Here is a 22662-nt window from a genome sequence, read left to right as displayed (position 1 = left end):
GCTGTTGACTGCTGCAGAAACAAATGTCTTTTCATGCCAGCATTACCAGTGCTTTCCCTTCTTTTGTTGTTTTTTTTTTTTTCTTGGGTTTTTTTTTGTTTTTCCCTTTTACACAACTGTCACAGTTACACAAGACTTGAAGAAAAAAGCAGCTCTGCTGAGGCACAGCATTAAAGAAGCATTCTGACTTTGTTCCTTTTCTCCTTGCACAAACATTTCATGGCTTGTCAACATGAATAACGTTTTGATAGTGTAGTAGAACGATTTTTGCCAGGACAAACCTCATTGCTGTATTATCTACTCTGTTCAATGTTCATTTTTTACATTTTCATATAGTCTTGAGCAGAAGTTATATACTACCCAAAATAGCTTTTTTATCTTAAGATAGGATAGGAAGGCTTAATTCATTTACATATATGTTTAAGTATTTAAAACAAAATCCTGCCTAAAAAACATGACTGGCTTTCCAATCTACATGAATATTTGCAAACTTTCAGAGTACAAAACTTTGCAGAAGGATGGATTTATCTTGGAGCAACCATCAATAGCAGAAAGCAAAAAGGTTGTGCTAAGCAAAACAAAAATCGACAGTGCTGATTCTGACCTTGTGGCAAAGCCCAGAGGGACACGCTGCAGCCGTGAGGGAGACAGCAGACATGCCAAAATACCTCGGAGGCTGCTTCACACCTTTTAGATGAGGATGGTGTGTGCTGACCCAAACTTACCATTTTCCACAAGCAAACCTGAGCATGGAAGGCCTAGGGGTTGGGTTTTTTGACATTTTCAGTCCCTGCCAGCCATGGCAGAACAATCAGGCAGAGTTGCTTTTGTAGTACTTTGCTGAGTGCCAGCTTCAGGGAGTGAGAAGAAGGAGGATGCAGGCGGAGGACAGCAGTACACTTCCTCCCTTCCAGGCTCAACCGCTGCCTAGGTTCAGTTTATTGTCAATATCCACCATGAAAATATGTGTCCATTTGGCAGCCCACAGGAGGGCTGTGAACTGTTGCACCCTGATCGCCTGGCAATAATCTTGGCTCTTCTTTTCTCCAAGTTTTCAGTCCTATTCAACCATGGCTCATGCACCAAAGGTCTTCTTTGCTGGCAGACCTGCTGTTATTTCACCTGTTGCTTTTACGTGTCTTGAGACGATGCTCAGTAATGTGTCCTCCTCACCCAATTTATGAGCACATCTCCAATAGGGGTGAACTTTCGGTCTCATCCACAATCCTTCCCCCTTCCTAAGCAAGGCTGCTGTCTCTGCAAGGCTCAGCTCAGTCGTTTCCTGCTCTGTTTTCCAAATCGGCATGTGCTGGGCTTGTCAAACAAAGCGTACACGCTCCTCAGATCTAAATTCCCCATTTGCTCTATGGGGAATTCCCAGCCCTGAAGGCTTAAATCAGTTTAATAGGAACAAGTCCCTGTGAATTCCTGTTTGCAGAACAAGGAAACCTTTTCAGGGTTTCTGTGCTTCATGTAATAAGGACTTGATTTGTATTAGGTACAGTCAAAATGAATGGCAACAGCGCGTTGCTGTAAAAGGAGCGTGGTAATATGTTTGCCAGACGGTCACCGCTTGGGTGGGATTGGGTCTGAGATCAAACCACCTCCTTGAATATTTCTGCATGTGAGCTATGCCCTTCAGCTCCCGTAACAGCCAGCGGCACCCCAGGGCTTACCCGAGTTACCCTAACAGAGGTGCACTTTCGGTCATGTACAGTGTCCCGCTTGGTCTCAGGCTGTGGCTGCCGGACTGTGCAGCCCCCCGTAGCCCCATGGCGTACCTGCCAGCTGGGGACAGGGGTCCTGTGCACTCAACCGCTTCTCCAGTGGCACTGGGTTCTACATGCAGGCACCTCAACCCAGCCTGGGTCGATGGAAGCAGGCGTTGCACTGGGATGTACCATTCCATTGCCTAAACTTACATGTTTAGTGCCATGCTGGGTGTTTGTGACAGCCACGTGGGTTTGGCAAGTGTAAGGCACTGCAGAGACCTTCCTTCTGGAGTGGCAGATGGAGGCCAAGCGGGAGACCATGGATCATGTCAAATAGCGCCAGGTGCCCGTGCTGAGGCTGCAGGATCACACCCTGCTCCGTACTCAGACCCTTGTTGTCACAGTACAGTTTCATCCACTTTATGGTACTTTTGCATCACCCTCCAGTATCCTTTGACTCCATCACTGTTGACTGCAATGGGAGCTTAGAAACCCAGCCCACATCTCATGTGTCCTAATCTTCAATGGGATCTCATCCTTGCTTACAGGAACAGCCAGAAAATGCAGACGTGGCCTCGTAAGAAAAGTGGATGTCAGGGGTACAGTAAGGACAGAGACGAAGAGGGGTCCTTCCCTAAGATGGAAGGAGGTAGCCTCGCTGGGACATCTGATACCACCAGTGATGGGCACAGGTTAACATCTAGGTTTGCTGCCTCAGCAGTGCCACACCACTGGAGAGAGCAGAGCCAGCATGCTCACAGTGCAGCGTGGTGCTGAGATGCCACAAACACCAGCCACATAGCCACCCTGGTGCAGTGCTGGTGGTTAATCCTGCCCTGGCCCTTAGCAGGAGTTATTAATTCCAAGATATCACCACACCCACCCGGATATGCTATTTCCAGCTCCACAGTCAGAATAGCTGGAGCTACTTGCACATGTCCAAACCAGTTGGAGACGTATTTATGTGCAGGGCAATCCAAGCACATTGTTCTGCATCACCTCCCCACCTCTCCCACGAATCCTCGCAGCCACTCGGAACAGACTGTTGTCATTTAAGAAGATGGAAACTCAGGGGAATCCAACACAGAAGCCAGGCATAAATTAAAGATGCTTTGAGCTATTATTACTACAAGTGGTTTGAGTGCCTCCAGACACAAGCTCAGCCTCACATGAGAGCCTTCAGTTTATGACAGTGGAAGAACAAACTGTTTCTGTGGCACCTACACTCTAGACAAATATTTGTTTCTCTGATAATGCAAGGTGAAGGATGTCTTAGGAAAGAGTACCTTTGTTTCAGTGCCAGTCTCTAATGTTTCTCGTTAATGACAAGCAGATTGCAGAGGCTGCACCAGCGGAGTTTTTATCAAAACCTGTTTTGCATGAGAAGTCATTATTCACACAAACTAATTTTAGCAACCTGAAATTTCCTGTTATTCCAGTTGCAATATTTCTCAGTTTGAAACAGCCTTACTGTTGAGCTCGGCTTTCTACTTATCACAAGGCAGTTTTGATAATGTATTCATCTTAAAAATATAAAGCATAAGAAGAGCAAGAGACTTGACTGGATTGCCCACAGCTGGATTTTGGACTTGTCTGGGTCACATAAGGGGTTACAAAATCTTGGGGAGCTAATTTACTGGTCACATGCATACCTGATAAAAAGAAGATGCAGTTAATTTATGAAAAAATAGAAAACCATTTCCAAAGCTGGAAAAGAACCTGGGGCCACAGAATGCCTCAGCCCCTGGTTATTGGTATACAACACCTCCTGTGTCTCCACACTAGGCTGAACGGATTTTGCCCTGAATTTCCTTCTGATTCTGTTCACTGGTAGGACAGGAGAATTACTGGTTTGTCATCATTATTTATAAACAAGTATCTGGAAACAAATCTTGTCTAATGCTTTCACACTTTGCTGCTGAGTTGCTTTTGATTTTCAAGTAGATGTGCATGAATCATCAACGATGTTTGTATGGAAGGATTAACCAGGGACAGAACAAAGTATGTTATGCTAGAAGAAGTTTCCAGCATTATCCTGGAGTCATATGCTGGGAAAAGCTGGGCAGTCACCTCGTAGGCTCAGCATCACACACGAGCCGAAGCAAGAAAGTGAGGAATAGCTTGTTCGGTACTGGAAGAAGAATTAGTGGTGGCAAAATGTATGTGGGTAGGTTGGATTGATCAGGATAACTCAGTTAAACACTGGGAAGACAACCCCAAATGATTGTTCCTCATTGCTTGCTTCTTAGTTTATTTTTAATTCCCCATGCTAATACGTCCTTGTCCACAGTTTTGTGAGGGCACCAATGTCAACCAGTATGAGGGTCCATTCCCAAAACAAGAAGACAGACGTGTTTATCCCTATAAATAGCACTTGGATGACTTCCCACACCATACATCTCAGGTCTTTGAGCGCTTACTGAATTTTTTGCTCTCATCTCACTATAAAATTGTTTGTAACACTAACCCCGGTGCCACTTGTGTTACAGGCTATATGCTGAGCATGTGAAGGGGTTATTTAGCCCTCAGTATCACCCCCAATATGTAACAAGAGCTTGCAGGGGTTTGCTTTCTCTGCCTGGTGAGGAGATGTTCCTGGCAGTCCTCTTGTGCTCTCCTGATGGCTTCTAGGAGTGACCTCTGGCAACACCTTTCTTTTGAACATCCACCTGTGTTTTTCTTACCGCATCCCATTCTTTTTACGGCAAGACTGGGAACAGGAGATGAAGGGAAAATCTGTTGTTAATGTGATAAGGTTGCTAAATAATTCTGGAAAGCCGTTATTTGGTGAAACTGCAAGAAAATGATGACAATAATAGCTGCCTGAAGCTCCCCCAGGACAATGCAGGATTTTTTCACATTGAAGACAGAAGGGTTATTTTCGTATTTCTGCATATCTAAAGAAAAGCAGCAGAACCTCTGATAGCGAGGTCATTTTTTTCACACAGAAATGTCCCAGCAGATGGGAGTGAAGTTGGTGGGATTTTGATTCTGAATTAAACAAAAGCTTATTATGGACTTTGGAAGATGGCCCAGTTGCTGAAGTCCAGCAAAATTCCCTCCAGCCATAAATTGCATGATAGGCTAATTTACTGGGGCTTTCCCATCCCTTACTGCAAAGCCAGTAATGTTAAAACTTTTATGTCTTCCTAAACTCTGATTTTAAGGGAAAAGACAGCAAGACGGCCTACATTTTGGCTCCCAACCCCTCCCTGTGCCAAGATGCCTTGGTGTTCACCTCCCACATGCCACCTCCTCTGTACTAAGGAGCTTGCTCCCTTCTCACATGCTTGCTGGTGTAGGTCCTCAATGATTTGCCTCCTGCAGGAACATCCTTAGGTCCCCCTGTGCAGGAGGTTCATCCCCATCCCTGGCTGAGCCAGGACCAGCCCTTGCCCTGCAGTCACCCGGGTCTCAGGCAGGGGGCTGGTTTAGAGGGATATCCCTGACCATGACCTATAACAGTGACTAACGCTTCTCAAGCTCTCACTAGCAAGGGAAAAGCTGTGCCAAAAGAAGCTGTTTTCTGCCCTGTGCCCAGCCATCAACAGTCCTGGTATCGTCGTGCATGACATCAGCTGTCCTCAAACATCAGCCCTCCTGGCAGCCGCCGCTGCGATGGGCTGTGATGACCTCCCAGGCACAAAGGTAGACACTCCAGACGTGTAGGTACTCAAGCCATGCAGAGGAGCAGGGGAAGAGCTGGATGTGTGTAGGAAAGGGACTGGAAGGCTCTGGAGAGGCTGGGGCTCCTGCTGGCATTCGTCTCTCTTCTCCCCCCTATTGTGGGGTTGTAGCCCTCCAGCTCTGCGCTGCTCAGTGGTTTGCTCCTACGTTTTTGCTGCCACGAGCGTGTATAAATCACAGCAGCCCTAACTTGTGCTCTTGTACCTTTGCCAAGGTAATTAGTACAGTGCACATTTTGAAGGAGTTATTTCTCTCTCTGGAGCAGCCTGCCAGCGCCTCGACATGCACAGAGCTCTCTGCTCACCTTAAAATGCTTTATCGGAGCAGTTTGGTTTTGTGTAAGGAAAGTGCTGAGGAAGGCAAGAAATTAATGAAGGGCTGTCAGGCTTCTTATATGGAGCCTCTGAGTCCCCCAGGGAAAAGGGACAGAGCGATGGCTCCGAGTGCCTTTGGAGGAGCTGTTTTCCTCCAGTCTGGGCATCTCTACCTCTGTGGCCATCCTAACAGTTGCAGAGCTGGTGCTGGTAACCCCAGCATTCCCAAACCCCTCCGTAAAGCACCCAGAATCTTGAGGGTTGTGACAAAAGAGGATGAGAGTGAAAATCAGTTTGTGTGCATCCCCCCCACAAGACTGTGGGGAGTAAGCACTGATATTTGTTGTATTAAAGCAAGTTATATAAAATTTCTTTACAGATACCTGTAGAGCTGGATCCTGGTTGTGGACCCAGTTTCTGCATTAGGTTATCAGATGTTTTTCCTCCATTATCCAGGTGCATAGTGGCTTTTTGGCATTTGTTTAAATGCACCATTTTTAATGGCCCTTTCACATGCCACTTCCACCACTGGGTTTCACATGGAGGTTGCTGCATCAAGCCCCATGCACAGGTGCATGCCCATGAAGTAGGTATGTGGTCCTGCTCTGAACGTAAATGCTGGGCTGGCATGAGGTTATCTTACTTGCTTTTGATAATGACAGTCATCCAGTGAGACACAAATGAGGACTGGCTCATCTGCTTTGCAAGATAAAGAGAAATTTCTGATTCAGTTGAACCATAGTGGATTCATTATAATGCTGCAAATTTCAGTGGAATTTTTCCAGGTCAATATGGAACTGATGCAGATCAAGATCTCACTCAGTATTTTGAATTGTTTGTCAAGCACACTGGCTCTTCAGAGCTAATAAAACATTGCTCCATTCACCCTCAAGTGTTGAGTTGGTTCAAATAACCTCCAGGGCGGCTGGCTGACTTTGGGTTATAAATAACTGGAGTATTTCATTTCTTACAGTCCTTCCCTCCTGCCCTTGCTTTGTTGTTGGTACAGTGTCGTTTTTCAGTTAGGTCTTCAGTCTGTTTATAATGGCTGGGCCTCTCCCATTAAATGCTTTATCGAAGCTGATTGACTCTGGGTTTAAGAAAACTGTAGGGAAAAGATCATTTCAAAATTGGCGAAGTATAGGAAGGAATAATTTACATCGTAGACTAGAGATAAGAGAAAAAAATGCATCATCTCTACACGAGACAACAGATGCAGAAAGGCCTGTGTCACTGTGAGCAGGATGGGTTTGCAAGAATCTTGGACCAGCCTCAGAGGTAAATCTGACACTTTACAACATTGGTATTAAACCTTGACGAAGGGCTGTCTTTGCTGGCGTGTCTGTACAGGGAGGGACAGACTACTGCGTGTAGCATCAGCTGGGCACGAGGGATCTCTGACACACACGTTTTTATCCCTGCATTTGCTTAACGCAGCGCTGGATGTGGTTTTCCCATGTCAGCAGGGCTGGAAGAGCCCTGCCTCAGCGGAGTAGCCATCCTTCTGTCTGCAGCACTGGGAGGGTGCACCCTGAGTGCCTTAGCTCAAACTAGGCAAATAACGTCCAATGTCCTGCCTGTCCCGGGGCCAGGTTTTCTGAGAAGTCTGATTATAAATACTGAAAACCAGGGCAGGACTGTTGTTAGCCTTAGGCAAGGTAGGCAGTTTGATGTGGGCAGCAAAATCACTTGTGGAAGTGAGAAAGGGAGAGAGGCTCTCCGTGTGTCTCTGCAACTGTGGCATGTCCACGTGCAGCCCGGGCAGGCTCTGCTACAGAGGTGGAGTGACTCCCAGACACCCTCCCCATTGTGCCTGGGGGATGCAGAGTCCAGCACAACCTGCAGATGCATGCTGCCCACTGCCTGATAGCTCTGTGAGGCTCCTTGTCCTGCTTTGCACCAGCTCTTCCGCCCTGTGGTGCTGGAGAAGAAGTCCCTGCAGATGGCCGATGGCTCCCCAGTTGTACAGCAAACCTTCTCATAGAGATATGGTCTCTATGGTCTGCACAGCCACCGCACTGCCTCTCTGCCATCTGGGAGACAATAAAGCTGGTGTAAGTGGCTTGTAATGTAATTTAATGTAAGGCATTGGGTGAGAACAGTCCAGAAGGACGACGAGAGCGATGAAGCCAGTATGGACAAGACTCCTGGGTGGGGAATGGTTGTGTTGAGGGATGAGAGGGTCTGGTGCTCTGTGGATGTAGGGTGTGGCTCATGAAAGCTCCTCTTACCACATGTATAGGAGAAGATGGAAGGGCTCATGGCTGTGTAATAAAACTATTCCTCTGGCTAAACACCCAAAACCATGCAGAGGGAGGCCAGGCTATCTACATGAGTCAGTGTAGGATCAACAGCACCAGATTTCCACACAGAATTCCTCTTTGTCCAGGATGGTGCCAATCTTCAGAAGTGTGTTTACATGTCCCTGAACAAACTCCCGTCACGGTAGGGTTTGCCTGCTTGAAAAGTTATTGAGGCAAGTCTTAAGCAAAAGTTTCTCCTTCCCCCTCCCTCTTTCTTACCTTCCTGGCAGAGATGGGTCCAAGGGTCACTCTCTCTTTTCTCATTCTCCATTAGGCTCTGTGGGTATCCCCCTTTCTATGATGAAAATGACTCCAAACTCTTTGAGCAGATCCTTAAGGCGGAGTATGAGTTTGACTCTCCGTATTGGGACGACATCTCTGAGTCCGGTAAGAAGCTACTGCTCATTTAATTGCCACAACCATGCATGCATGTATGCCTGTTGCAGATCTCCTCCTCTGTGTGTGAGAATGCACCCTTCGTCATGTGCGAAGCTCCTTTTAACTGAAAGCCATTGGGAACATGCATTTCTTTCAGCTCAAATAGTTACGGGAGTTTATTTCTGCAGGGGAGTAAATTAAGTACCTTTTTGTCCGGCCACACACAAAGGACTAAATTGTAGCTGGAACACAAGAAGAGAGCAGAATACTTTCCCAAGAAGACAAAGCAGTTTAATTTCTCCATCATATCCAAATAAAAAGCAGATGGTTTGTGTGTCATTAATAATAAGGTGGCAAGCTAGTTTGGCTCTGTTACCGACACTGCCCTGCAGTGTATACAGCAAAGGACCCGAGAAATTAGTGGCTTCCAGATGAGGTGGGTGAGCAAATTCAGAAACTGGGACTACTGTCTGCATGGTTGGATCCAGCTAGCTGCCCATATGCTCATCCAGTTCCCCACCCAGTCCAGAAGGCATTTAACCTGTGGTGCCTGCCTGCCCCTGCTCTAGTTGGCCTGGTAGAGGCAGATATACCACCTGTTACAGGCAAATACACCTAAAGGCTTCTGGCTGCAGCACGGCTCATGGTCTGCCAGCATCAGTGTCTGTGGGTGACAGCAGGGGCATGTTCAGCATTGCACCCTGCATGTGTCACTGGCATGCTGGGTGGTCTCCAAGAGGTCACGCAAGCTCAGTGTCCTTGCTCTGTCCAAGCCAGGGGAACATCTGCCATTTCATGTAGGAGAAGAAAAGAATTCTAGGAATATTTTGTCATACAAAAATATCCCGAGAAATGTGGTTTCCTGGTTCGTTAGTACTACTGATTAAGGCAGGGAAGATATAAAAATAAGTGGTTTATTTTAAAGATGATTTTATATCCTGCTATCTCCACAAAGAAAAACATTTCATGCTGTTTACATCTGCGATCCAGATACCATTGTGATGGATTGCTTAAAAATATATGTGATGAGAAGGTTTTTTAAGTCCATAGGGGTTTTCAGAGAAAATATGAAGGTCTGCTGGCAGAGCCCTTTGAATTTTGGGGGAAAGTCCATCACCTAAATCAGCACAAAGATTTTCCTGCCATATTTGGCTTTGCTGTGGCTCCTTCAGCCACTCTGTCCTGAAACTACTGGATGCATGCCATGCTCTGATCTCCCTTCCTTCCATTATAATTTTGATTAAAAACACACTACCTCGTGCTCAAGGGAGTCCATTTTCCTTGGTAACTTGTTTTTTAAATATGCATTACGTCCTCACAGCTGCCCATGTGTGTAATTGCTTGGAGTAAGCAATGAGAAGCTCCTCTTACTGTGGCATCTGACCTCCTCCTTGCCTTTCCCACTCAGTTTACCAGCATCTCTGACAGATGTGGCCATATTCGAGCAACTGGGATGGTCAGAGGCACTTGGCTGGCCAGGGGAGCCTGAAGCCAGCAGGACTGTACTCTGCTGACTCTGATTTTTCCATCCCACTCCTAAATATACCTTCAGGAGTAGACGCCTTCAGCTTCTATCTGCCATACTGAACAGCTTGGATTTGGTCCTAAGTCACTTTGGTTATATCTATACCAATAAATGAGAAATGACCCAGGGCCATTTTCTGGTGCTGTGGCCAGATGGCACTTGGTAGCCTGATCAGTGCTGTTGACTGATCATCTGGCGACAGAACTGGGCATCAACTCTATTGCTGTAAATTATTCTCTCTTTTTTTACAGCTAAAGACTTCATTCGGAATTTGATGGAGAAGGACCCTAATAAAAGATACACCTGTGAGCAAGCAGCGCGACACCCTTGGTAAGCAACAGTCACTGCTGTGTGAAACCCTCAGGACAGAGAGCATCGTTTTACATTCATGGGTGGAAGTGTTTTTTCAGTCACATTGTGTACTAACCTCTACTAAATAAGTCCATGCTTTTATTCTTACAACTCCCGCCTTTGTCCTCCATATTTTCCTGGAAAACCATGAGGGTCTTTCATCTCCTGCACCAACCTATTGAGTATCTGTGTAAAGATTCAGTGAAATGCTGAATTATATATGTTGACTGTAGTGTAGCAGTGGGATATGCCAAAATGATTGAACCCAGAAATCATATTTTGGGGCAAAGGTCAAATTCTGCAGGTGTACAAAAAGCTGGGTATCAACCTGCTCATGAGGTCCTTGCCAAAGCAATATCAGAGCACTTAAGAGCATCCCATGAAGTAGGAAGTTCTCACCTGTGCTTCACAGATGACAGTTCACCTCCTGCTTGCAGTAAGGAGCTGGTTTCACGTGCTGTTTATCCTCCCTTGTTGAACGGAAGAGATAGAAAACCCTAGAGAGGGACAGTCTGAATGGGTTACAGCAATGCTATCTCCCTGCAGTGACTACAGAAAAGTCCCTGGTCAGACTGTATTTGTAATGTAGGCCTCAAGTGCTTCAACTTAGATGATGCCTTTGCACATGGATGACCTCACCAATGTTACCCAAGGTTTATGTAGCTGAAACAAGAGTGGCTCACGTACTTTTGACCAACTCTGCATGACTGAGCATCACCCCACACTGCCAGATGCACCCACAAATGGGCTCTGGATGTAAGGCTTTTAGGGCAGGGATCATTCCATATGACGCGAGATATTATTTTCATAGTTATAATAGCTGCAACAGAAAGGAGTCAATGGCATGACATTTTCACCCCAAGTGTGCATTGCTATCACAGTTGCTGCAAATACTGTTTCCTTTTGCAGTTTCTGGAGCACTGGCTGGATACGAGCATTAGGCTGTGTACATGCAGGGGAGCAGAAGGTTTCCCCGTGTCCATAGCACCTCAGAAAAGCAACTGGTCCAGTGTCATAACTAGTTCAACAGCTTGATGGACCACAAAACCATCCTGGTGATGCCATTTGAGCCCAGGGATCAGTGTTGAGTTGCATAGCTGAGTTACAAGACACATGGTGAGAAAAGCACGGGTGTAGAAGTTGTCGGTGAGTTTTAAGGTAGCACTGCTTCCAGCTGGGATCTGGAGACATTTGTCTGGAGGATGGAGTCTGTATCCCTCTGAGGCTAGGGAGCTTTATCAGTAGGGCGCTGGTCATCTCTGCTTCCTCAGCAGACGTGGGTTTTGGACACACTCTTTAACCTTTCCAGACGTGAGGGGACAGAACTTGGTACCCAGCTTAAAATCATATTAAATTTCAAAGTAGAGTAAAACTTAATGGCTGCAGCTGTAGAACAAATACTTAAGTCGGGCTTCAAGGGCTTTACATTTCTTTCTCAGACCCTCACTGGTTTGTCTCATCTCATTGCTGCGTTCTGTCCTGGGACTAGATGGAAAGTAAATACTTTCAAAGGTTTTTACCATTCTGGCTTGCTAATAAATTACCCTCATCATCAATTAATGATTTGGCACTCATGAAGGCGTTCAGTAAGTTATGACTGCACAAGTGGTAGAAAGAGACTGAAATGGCACTGATTTCTTCATAGTGGGTATGATGTACCAATGTCTGGCTGTAGGTTGTCACTGTGATCACAAATCAGGCTGTAGAGAAGATTGAGGCTCAGCGTTTACAATTAAAAAAAATTAGTAAACACTTGGGATGCGGAAGACAGTGTAAATCACTGAGGAAAGCAAGATTCTTGTTTTTCATCGCCCATGCCAACAACAAGAAGAATTTTACAGATGGTTTTTAGCTGCATCAGTGGCTGGCATCAATACAAATGATAGGCGAGGAGAAGGTAGGACCTGGGCCTGACCTTCTTCCAATGCCCCATCAATAACTGTGTTGTCTGTGTGACAAAAAGGATATTCGGGAAACAAAATCCAGCTTTCGTCAGATGGAAAAGAAAAAAAATCTAAATGCTACTGACCTGAGCCTCAGGAAATTAAACAAGTTACAGAAGTCAATACTAGAAATATAGAATAAACAATGGGAATGCTACTCCCAGCAGAGAATGAGGTGACCATTTGTATAACTCAGAGGCAGATTTTCCAAAGCCTTACATCCAAGATACACAATACGTAAGCATCCAGCTCTTGGCCCCACTACATCTGTGTTGGTTGCTGGAGTGCAACAAAGAAACGTGGCACTTGTAACACACACAACTTCTGGGCCCTCTAAAAGGAACAAAATGATAATCAAGTGTTTTCATTCTCTTTTTTTTTTTCCCCTTTTTTTTTTTCTCTTGCACGTCATGGCCTGGGGCCAATGGAAACTCACAGACTGCTCCATAATTTTTGCTATTTTCTACAGAATCCAATCTTCCATTTAAAAGCAACCCCCCCAGAAAAAGGTTTTCCCCTATTTCTGTGGTAGGGAGTCTTCTTCTGCCAGGCTGACTTTGCAAGGCAGTGGTTCATTTGCAGGTTTAACTCCCAGCCGTGGAAAGCATGGCTCAGGGTCAACATCTGAAATGTCAGACATGCAAATGGCACTGAAGTAGGGAGGCTTAAAATATTCACAGTTTCCACCCAACATCCCAAACCCACCTCCCTTTGACACAGGGACAGTATGTGCCACTCAATTACGGGACAGTTGTACAGTGGAAGCAAGGCATGGAGATTTCCAAAGGCTTCAGGTCTGCCTCTGTCCCACCCAGCGTGCTCTTGAGCAATGTTCTATGTCTTATTCCCTCTTGCTCTGAAAAGCTTCCTGTAACATAAATGCTGCAGTTATAGCCCTTTCCAGAGAGTGATACAGTGATTAGGTTTTTGAGGGGTTGAATCACTTGTAGTGATAAATGCCTGTTTGGATAATCAAGGCTACTTACTTGCATATTATCTGTTATTTCAGAGTTACTGATAGGATCTCATTTTGCCAAGCCATTGCTCAAGAAGCATTTTCCACCCAGATTGCTTACGCCAGGAAATAATGAGGTTTTTACTGCTTCTTTTCTCCTTCTGGCCATTATATCTGTTACAATGGCATCCTCCCCTTTGAAGGAGGGGAAGGCCTTTTTGGCGGAGGAGGTGGAGAGTGCTGTGCTTCCTCTCAATGGTCGGCTGTGTCCTTCTCTCAGCCTGGGCATAGTTAAGTTTCCAACAAGTCCAGGCTTGAGATCCTCTTTCTCGTGATTGCATTCAGCAGTGGGAGATAAGGGTGCACGTGTTCAGCCAACAGAGAGAGGGTGCCACACCTTTTATAATGGGGCCATCCCACCCCACCTTTTCACATGAGCGTGTGTTTTTCAGTGTACATCCCCATTAGCAACATCTCCTTCCACAGTGCCTATGTAGTGTTGCCTTCTCTCTGGCTGATCAAAAGTAATGAGGTGTGTAAGCTTAGTGGGAGGAGATGCTCAGAGCAGACTTCAAGCGGACCCATAAATGATATGCTCTTGCAGAGTGCTGACACTTCGAGCAGCCCTTAATCATATCCCCTAAAAAGGTATTTTATTGTCTGCACAACTGGTTCTGTAGAGCAACGTAACTGGAGAAACATCTGTGAACCCCAGGGTTGGCATGAAGTGAAATCCTGATTCCACTGAGGCTAATGGGAGTTTTGCCACTGACCTTAGTGATAATTGGGGTTTGTCTCCTTGTCTCACCAGCAGAATGCGGGACAACTACCCAAATGACTGGTGCTGTGTAAATGGTAGATAATTAATACATACAATGCAGTGGCTGCACATAGCGACATTTTCCAGCTTTCTTTTTTTCTTTCTCCTGTGAAATCTGCCCCTGCCGATCATTTGGATTGACCTCAGACTAGGAAGAAATCTATCAAGTCATGAGTACTTAACACATACAATATAATCTGATAGTGGTAAAAATAGCTTGAGATGGCTACCTGGCTATGAGATTTTGTTGTTTCAATATATAACATCTGTGAAGAACAAACTGATTCCAAAATATACCTCTTATTTTAATTATCATGTTTTTATTAAAAACTTCCCAGCAAAGCTTGCAAGAACTGGATCTTGCATGATATTACATTTGTGCCTTTAAGGTTTATAATCTCTTTGAATTTCGGGAAACTGCTCTAGAATAGCCAGCTGTTCACATGACTAATGTTTGTACAGGATCAGACCCTAAAAAAAGTAAATACTTCTTCCCAATGGCCCACTTTTCTGTGCTGTATCTGCTCCCCACATGCCTGCGTTTACGTGATGTTTTGCTATTTATAATCAAATGGCCTTGGCAGGGGGACGGTATGTTAAACTCAGAGTTGGCAGAAAAGGAGGCCAATAATTGCAGTGAAGTATGGTAGCTGAAACAGTACAATATGTAAGACTTGTTGGTATAATGATTATATCGCAGCCTGTACAATCTGTGCGTTTATACAGATTTCTCCAGTTTAATACACAGGTGACTTATGCTTTCCATTGGAAAAATTATTTATTTTACAGCATACCTTTCACTGAGGTTTGCACTGTTTACAGTGTGTTGCAGAGGCACAATGTTCTGCTTAGTTGATCCACTGTGACTTTTCGAAAAGGATGTGGAAAATGAAAGTAAAAAAAGAGCGAGGTAATTTTGCTGCAGCTTGATACATTTTAATGTTTCCCTAGCTCGTATTAATGACAGCAATTAAGTTTATTGAATATATCGCCATGTCAGAACCCACATCCTGTTTAGGGCAGTCTCTCAAGCTGAGCGATTAAAGGCGAGCAGCAGAAACCCGAGGACCTGTTTTTTCCAGCTATTGGGACCAGACTGCGCTCCGCGTCAAGTAAAGCTGGGCCCTGCAGCCCCAAAATCAGCCTGCAGGCTCGGGTCAGAGGAAGAGAAAATAGTCCTCAGAGGGTGAGGAGAAGGTCCAGCAGTTCAGAAACTAGTATAGGAGTTGGAAGGTGTGCCATGAATTTATTTGCTCTGTCATGCATTACCCAAGTGATCTGAAATGGGATTTAGAGCTGTGTGCTGAAGCTGGTTATGGCATCAAAGGCAACTTGGGACATCTAAATTGTGATGTGTCACCTACCTGTATAGACTGTATAGGGGAGAAGGAGGTTTTGGCACCTAAATTAGGCACCTGTGTCGGCAGGTACGAGCATGGCCCTTGCCTTTCCCCACTGCTTGTGCAGAGGGAAAGCAGACACTTGGGACATGCCGACATCCATCCCCGCCTACGCTGAAGAATTGCAAAGCTTTGGCAAGGTTTGAGCCTCTGCAAATTGTGACCATGACCCTGCGTGTCTATTATGTGCCAGAGAGCACGAGCCAGATAATAATTTCCACCCAGTGAAAGGACATGGTTTACAAAGAGCTCGGTTCTCAGACAATGTTGTTTGAAGTGTGAAAAGGGCTTCCTGAAGGGAACTGCTGATGTTTACAACATTAAATCAAACTCTTATCGAGTTCTTCCCTGCACTCTATTTATTTTGGAGCATCACTGATAAAGTATGTATGTGTGTATATTTATACGCATGCATGTCTGTATGTGTGAGCATATGTATGCGTGTGTGTGTGTATGTAGAGAAGAGTTATGATCCTTCAGCATTATCCATTACAGCTAACTCCATATTTCCTATCATCATACTCAAGAGTATTTCCAAGCACTGTTTGGCCAGCACAGCATGTGAGTTGGCTGCCTTCAGTCTGAAGGTTCAGAAAATGACGGTAGATGAAAGGCTCTGCCTGCCGTCGTGGGCAGGGAGGATGCAAGAGACATATGCTTGCAGTATTCTGACAAAAAACGGTACAAAAGAAAAGTTACTGAGTTTGTCTTTGCTGGAGGTTCTTCTCAAAACTTAGTAGTATGGCCAGATAAATTGCTGTGATATCTTTGAACCCAGACAGAAATCTAAAATAAATTAGATACTATGACATAATATTCGATCATTAGATTAGATCCCTCTTGTGTGCAGGGCTAGGTTTGTTATGGTTATTCATGAGAAATACCCTTCTTAGCGCCAGTGGAAGCATTTGTGATGGAGAGTCACTAGACTGTGGCCCTTGGTGTCCAATTCTGTGTGTTGAGACACTTACATATTTACAACTGGACACAAAACCAGCCTCAACACAAAGTTCCCCAAACCGTTGTTAGGATGAAGCTGCCTTCAGGTGCTGCAAAACAGGGACCCCAGGAGAAAAGGCAGGATCCAGTTAGGCTAATCAGTCCTTGCTCAGTTCTGGGTGATGCTTAGCACGATTACAGATCATGCATTGTTCTGATTTGTTTCATTTCATTTTTGTATACATATGTGGTAGGTACAAGTAGTATCTTTTACTGGACCAGCTGGTGTAGTTGGTGAAAACAAGCTTCAGTGCTGACACAGTTAACTTCAAAGTTAACGGCAAAGCCAAGAATTATTGCTCAGGGTTTGACTAGATATGCATCAGTTTGATCATCTCTGAAACAGAAGATGGCTGTTTCTCAGGGAAAATGGAGCCAATTCCTGTAGAAGGGTATGTTGTACAGAGGAGGGAGGAAGAAAGAAAGATGTGAAGGTATTTTTTGTCCCAAAGGTGGTTTATAGCCTGTGGACTTGGAGAGTTAGGGAAAGGTGGAAGGGCAATTATAACATGCTCTAAAACCAGTATCTCTATTAAATGTCATGCATTATCTTCTCGGCATAGGAACTAAAGTTCGTGATTAAATACATTCAGTATAAATGTGATGATGCTCATGATACCAGCCTCAGGGTAGGTTTGTGTGCCCAAAAGCTTATCTCATTTTTCAAACTCTAACAGCTAATCATATAAAAGATTTGACTTTTATCTGCTCATCTCCAACCTCTTTTGCCTGTGTCTTTAAACCACCACATCTCCAGCCAAACACCAACAGCAAAAGGACATTAACATCTCATTTTCCTAGAAGTAAAACTATACTGTAAACGCTATAACACTGTGAATATTTTCTAAAAGTTTCAAGATCCTCCAAGTGCAAAATGCAGTATAAAAGCACAGTCCTAATGTCACAGCATTGCAACATTAACACAGTCGTTCTTCAGAGGTGGCTTAGAGAATGATCCCACAACTGGCTTTGGCAACTGGGGCTGCGTTTTGAGCTGCACTGTTGGGCATACCAACACATGTTTGAACGGACCCTGCTGCACTAAATTAGGCCCAGTACTGCTGTTACTTTGCTCTGATTAAAAACCAGCATCTGCAGGGTGCTAATGTTGATGAAGAGACCCTAGATGTAGGATGGTCCCCACCACTGTAGCATCTGAAGGGCTTCACAGGGTGTCTGTCCATCCCTTTGTGAAGTAAACAAGTACTATTCTGCATATTTGGGAAACAGCCAAATACCAAGACTTTTTTCCTGGAATTACGATAATTGTGTAGTGAACATAGAGTTAGTGGTGGTAGGAGGCAGTTTGTGAACTATTGGAACCAGCAGCTTCTTATTGAAACCACCAGCATTTCAGAAAATGATTCCTAAACTCAAAAAACCGTACAGCCTGTATTTGAGCTACGTGCCCAATGAAAAGTTTCATATAGCCAAACTGCATTTGCCAGTCTTTGTGGAGACAGGCAGGAAAGATCTTCTGGAAGAGCTGGCAAGGGTATCACACCCCAAGGACCTGTCCTGTCCGTGTTTCCAAAACAAAATCTGACAAGTGGGAAACATGATCTGTGTTTATACAGCTTGTTAGCAAACTTGTTCATAAAGTAAGATGTTTCATTAGCTTTGGAGGGAAAATGTTCTTCGCAAATGTTAGTAAATTTTCTGTTTGCAGCTTGGTCATTTTGATTAGTTATTGAACGGATACTTTGGCATGTAGCTGTCCACATATTTTGTGGTTCTGTAGTATGACGGTCAGTGCTCCCAGCTGGTACGCGTTGAGGGCACCTGCCTTCACAGAAGAGGTAGTCTTGGACAGGGCAGAACGCTCATGACATTTTGGAGTGACTCTGACTAGCAATCTGCATTCCCACTGGGAAATTCTGCTAGGGCCCATCTGCACCCAGAGGCTGAGTGGTGTGCAAGGAGGGTGGGTGCAGACCTGCACGCTTTTGGGCTTAAACTAGTGAGCAGGACAGGCAATACAGCTGGAGCTTTTTCAGGCTTCTGGTCAGCTCTTCATAGATGGGACCTGGAGGCAGCCAGGGACACTCTGTGTCATGTGGGCGTGACTGTGGTAAAGCTGTAGGAGCTCCTTCACGTGGTGATTTCGTGCTAGAGAAGCAAAGGAAATGCACTGTTACAGTGGGTGCAAGGCCAGCTGGGCTTCGTGTCCATCTGGGAGTATACACTGCATGAGATCCATCGGGGCCAGTGCTAGGCCTGGCAATATTCCCTGTGAGGGAGAGGGGATGGGACAATGAACATGATGATTAGCCTACGTGCTGCCTCACCGAGCTTTTAGCTGCCTGGCCCCAGTGGGAAATCCAGACCAACATGCCTCCCTGTCAGTGGGAGAGGTGATCAGCAGGAATCCTCTTCAGAGGGAAATCTGAAGCTCATCCAGTTCTCAAACACCTCCCCTTCTCCAGCAACAGCATATGGACAGGCTGTCAGGTGCCATTTGGGAGTCATGCTTTACTCGTGGCACCAGTTCTTCTGTCTGCTTGAGACAGAGGTTATGTGGCGGTGGCGGTCAGGCAAATGTCCTTCCCAGCTGGAGGTGGGCTGCCCTGAATGGGATGCCTGCTCCTTCCTGCTGACATTCCTGCTGGCTCCTGTGCTCTTGAATAACTCAATATAGATTAGCTCAGTTGCAACAGGATGGGATTGGTGGCTCTCCACTCTTGGGAAATAGGGGTTTAGTCCCTCACCTTCCTGCCAAGAGTGAGCAGTTCCTCTCATCTCTCTGACATCCTGGGTAAGTGTTGCCAGAAGGAAGGAAGGAAAGAATTTGCAGAAGACTAGTCCCAGAGAGCACTTCTTAGATGTGCCATTGATGGAAGGTAGAATAAGCTGCCTGTCCTTGAAGAACAGGGTTGGAGTTTGGAACGATCTGGGCAAAATGAAAGGAATGTGTCCAGTTAATGAGACACATAAATGGAAACAGCAGTCTGGGATACGTAAGCAGAGTTTCATCTTTTAAGAAACACAAAGCAATGCTGCCATTCTGCTGCTTTAGTTGGAAAACGGTGAACACGTCGGGTACCGCCGTCTATGGAAGATGTGGACTGGTTGGAGAAAGTCCAGAGAAGCTCACTAAATCAGAGGATTAGAAAATATGAGTTATGAAGAAACAGTGAAAGAATCAGTTTGTTTAGTCTAGAGAAGAGAAGATGGAGAGAAGACCTGATAACAGTCTTCAAATATGTGAAAGGATGCTTCAAAGACAAAGGGAATAAACTATTTTCCATGTCTTCTGGGGTACAGTGGGGCACTGGAATAGGTTGCCTGAGGAGTCTCCATCTTTTGGAGATCTCTAAGTACTGGTTAGCCAAACGCATGTCAAAATTATTTTGACAGAGCTGGGGTAGGGGACAGGACTAGATGACTGCTGAGTCCCCCAAACCCTCTCATTATTTTATTGGAGGTGCCCAGACTGGGAGGCTCTGGGCCTGATGGATTATCCAGTTTCTTACAATTTTTTATTGCTAATGGACATTGGTTTTCTACACTGTGTCCAAAGAATTGATTTCTGAAAATATCACATACAGCATAGGAGGCAATCTTTGCTTCCTGGCATAGCCTACGTTAGATAGCACTTATTACCCCATCATATGGCCCAACAATAGTTCACTGTGGTGCCTGCTCTTCCAACAGATCTCATGCCTTGAGGAGTTAAATGAATCAATAAAATTCCCTTGAAATAATTGTGTTTAGTGGAGATTTTAATGTATCTTTATCTGTTAAAGAAGCTGCACAAAGTTGGTCAAGTTTTTAGGCTGAGTGTTGTTCAGCTTAAGCTATTTGTGCAGCTTGTGCTGCTTTAGGGACCGTCCATGTATCTGCTTTACTGTAAATGTACATTAATCGTGATGAATGGCTATGTACTTTGCAGGGTGGCAGGAAAATCTCCAGTGCAAACAGAAAGCAGACAGGTTGGAGTGGCTCTGGAAGCTGCTGCATGGCTGAGGCTAAAAGTAGTCCCAGCCTGTTGATGTTAAATCTCTAGATGTAAAGGAAAAAAAGGTAGAATGTTTTCATCTAGGACTGTAATGGTGATAGAAAGCAGCAGCGCACCAACAAAATAAGGTTGTACCTCTTTGTAGCTGCCAGACCTACAAGCCTTATCTATGCTTGCTTTCATTGCCCCAGATTTTCCACCACTGCTGCCAGCAGAGACAGCGGTGGGAAGTTTGAGCCCTTGTGTGAATGAAATAATCATCACTGCAGGAGCAATCACACCTTGGACCAGCCTTCTCTGTTGAGGGGAAGAAGAAAGATATTCAAGGAGAGCAAAAGATCTCTTAAAGTATGTCTTGTCTGTCCATTTCAGGATCGCTGGTGATACAGCGCTCAACAAAAACATCCACGAGTCGGTCAGTGCTCAGATCCGGAAGAACTTTGCAAAGAGCAAATGGAGAGTAAGTGACCTGTCCTCAGGGATGACACCTAAGACGTAACTCTGCTAACGTGGTGGCCATACGGACACCTTTTCAAGTGCTTTTGTGGCCCAAAATTTTGGTCAAAATAGTTTGTCCAGACTTAGGTTGCATGGCCCTGCAGGGCCTTTGATAGAGGATGCTGCTAACCAAGTATATAAATAAGTGCGAGAGATGGGGCTGAGGCTCCTCATAGCTAAAGCAGCCATGGTTGTACATGGAGTTGGGGTCAGCATCGCGGGGGGGTGTGAAACAGTGCAGACACCCTGTGTGTTGGTGCAGGGAAGGACGTGTCAAACATGACTTTCCTTGTAAGCTGCTGCATCCCAGCTGAGCGCTAGAAGGAATGATGGGGAGCAGGACCCGGGCAGTAATGCATGTGATTTGTTTTAGAATTTGTTGTAGTTAGAACATTGCCATTTCTAGCTTAGAAGCTAGAATTCGGGAAAATTTTGAATGATGATGAGCTCATTCACTTCTGACAACTCCGAGCAGCCAGGAGAGGAACGGCAGTAACCCTTCCACCTCACATTTTTTAATTCTTTCTTTCTTGGTTTTTTTTTTGCTTCAGCAAGCATTTAATGCCACGGCGGTGGTGCGGCACATGAGACGGTTACACCTCGGCAGCAGCCTGGACAGTGCAAGCGCCAGCGTATCCAGCACCCTCAGCCTTGCCACGCCGCTTCCTGATGCAGCCACACGGAAAGATTGTGAGTAGCCGATATCCGGGGAATGCTCCTGCAGTGGCAGCCGAGCAAATTCCCAGGATCCCCATTTTCTTCCTGACCCCCAGGCTGCAGTCCTCTCTGCCAGTAGGTTTGGCTTTGTGCAAGCAGATGTTTAAAATAAAGACTGAAAAGGGACCGAGGCCTTCATTTTTAGCTGGCAAAAAACCCAACAAATCAGTTGGAAAAGTTTATGCACTTAAAAAAAAAAAAAAAAAGGAGTTTTTAGCTGGGTGCATTTCTAAGAGAAAAACACTGTTTCTTGTGAAGAAGAAGGGCTTTCGCTTGGGAAAAAGACCCAGAACCCCACAGCAAGCAAGTTTTGTATTTGGTTGAAAACTAAAAAAGTTTACTCAAACTGTTTATGTTTGAGCTTCCAGTATTATGATAAGACATTTCTCTGTAAAAATTGGCTTACTTTTCATTTCCATTTTCCATGGAGGAGACTGATCCTGCCAGTCTGACCCAGCTTCCCTCTTCCCGGGCCAAATTCCTGGGCCTTGTACGAACAGGCTTATTTGTCTGAGCAGGACTCAGACTCTGTACACCACAACGGGACTTGGCCTCCTGCCTTGTTTGTTATATGCTATAATTAAGATTTGCAAGCTGCCCAAGGCAGTCAGATGCTTGGGATATATATTTTTTCTGAATGCCAGGGAAGGTGACATGCAGCAAAGGGATCATTTGGAAGGCAGAAGTGTGTCCTTTGCAATGAAGCCTATTTAGTCTTTGGCTTCTGAGAATTTCTTTTGTTCCCTTCTGTCCATCTGCAGAGATCTTTGTATCCTGAAATGGAGGGATGTGGAGTTTACAATTAGAGATTATCTTAAGGTGGGGCACCAAAAAGGAGCGCTAGTAGCTTATGGTATTGCAAGTCAATGCTTACCTCACTGGGGACCAAAGTGGTCATTTCTAGACTGCACCCCACACTATTCTGGAACTGGAAGCACCTACTATTCAGGATGGATTTTGGATGTCACTGCTATATGCCTCTGCTGCCTCTGCCTGCCACCCTCTGCTCCTTGACAAGGACACACCACCAGCCACGGTCTCCACGACTCTCTATGGAAGCTGTGGTTTCTCTTGCTGTCAGGGCCACGCTTTCCCCCATGGC

The 22662-nt window shown here is 45.3% G+C and overlaps 1 protein-coding gene across 3 annotated transcripts in view; it reads left to right on the top strand.

Annotated features, from left to right (window-relative positions):
- The window catches only part of CAMK1D (calcium/calmodulin dependent protein kinase ID), a 230405-nt gene that overhangs the window by 197122 nt on the left and 10621 nt on the right, over nucleotides 1-22662 (top strand). For all 3 annotated transcript variants that reach the window (XM_056340359.1, XM_056340360.1, XM_056340358.1), the window contains exons 7-10: nucleotides 8291-8403; nucleotides 10171-10249; nucleotides 20718-20805; nucleotides 21395-21533. In XM_056340359.1, coding sequence (XP_056196334.1) covers nucleotides 8291-8403; nucleotides 10171-10249; nucleotides 20718-20805; nucleotides 21395-21533 — 419 coding nt within the window. The remainder of the gene's footprint in view (nucleotides 1-8290; nucleotides 8404-10170; nucleotides 10250-20717; nucleotides 20806-21394; nucleotides 21534-22662) is intronic.

This window comes from Falco biarmicus, chromosome 5 (assembly GCF_023638135.1).
Source record: "Falco biarmicus isolate bFalBia1 chromosome 5, bFalBia1.pri, whole genome shotgun sequence".
NCBI classification, from domain to species: domain Eukaryota; kingdom Metazoa; phylum Chordata; class Aves; order Falconiformes; family Falconidae; genus Falco; species Falco biarmicus.
Note: the sequence above shows the minus strand (reverse complement) of the source record. Positions and strands in the feature narration are given on the sequence as shown.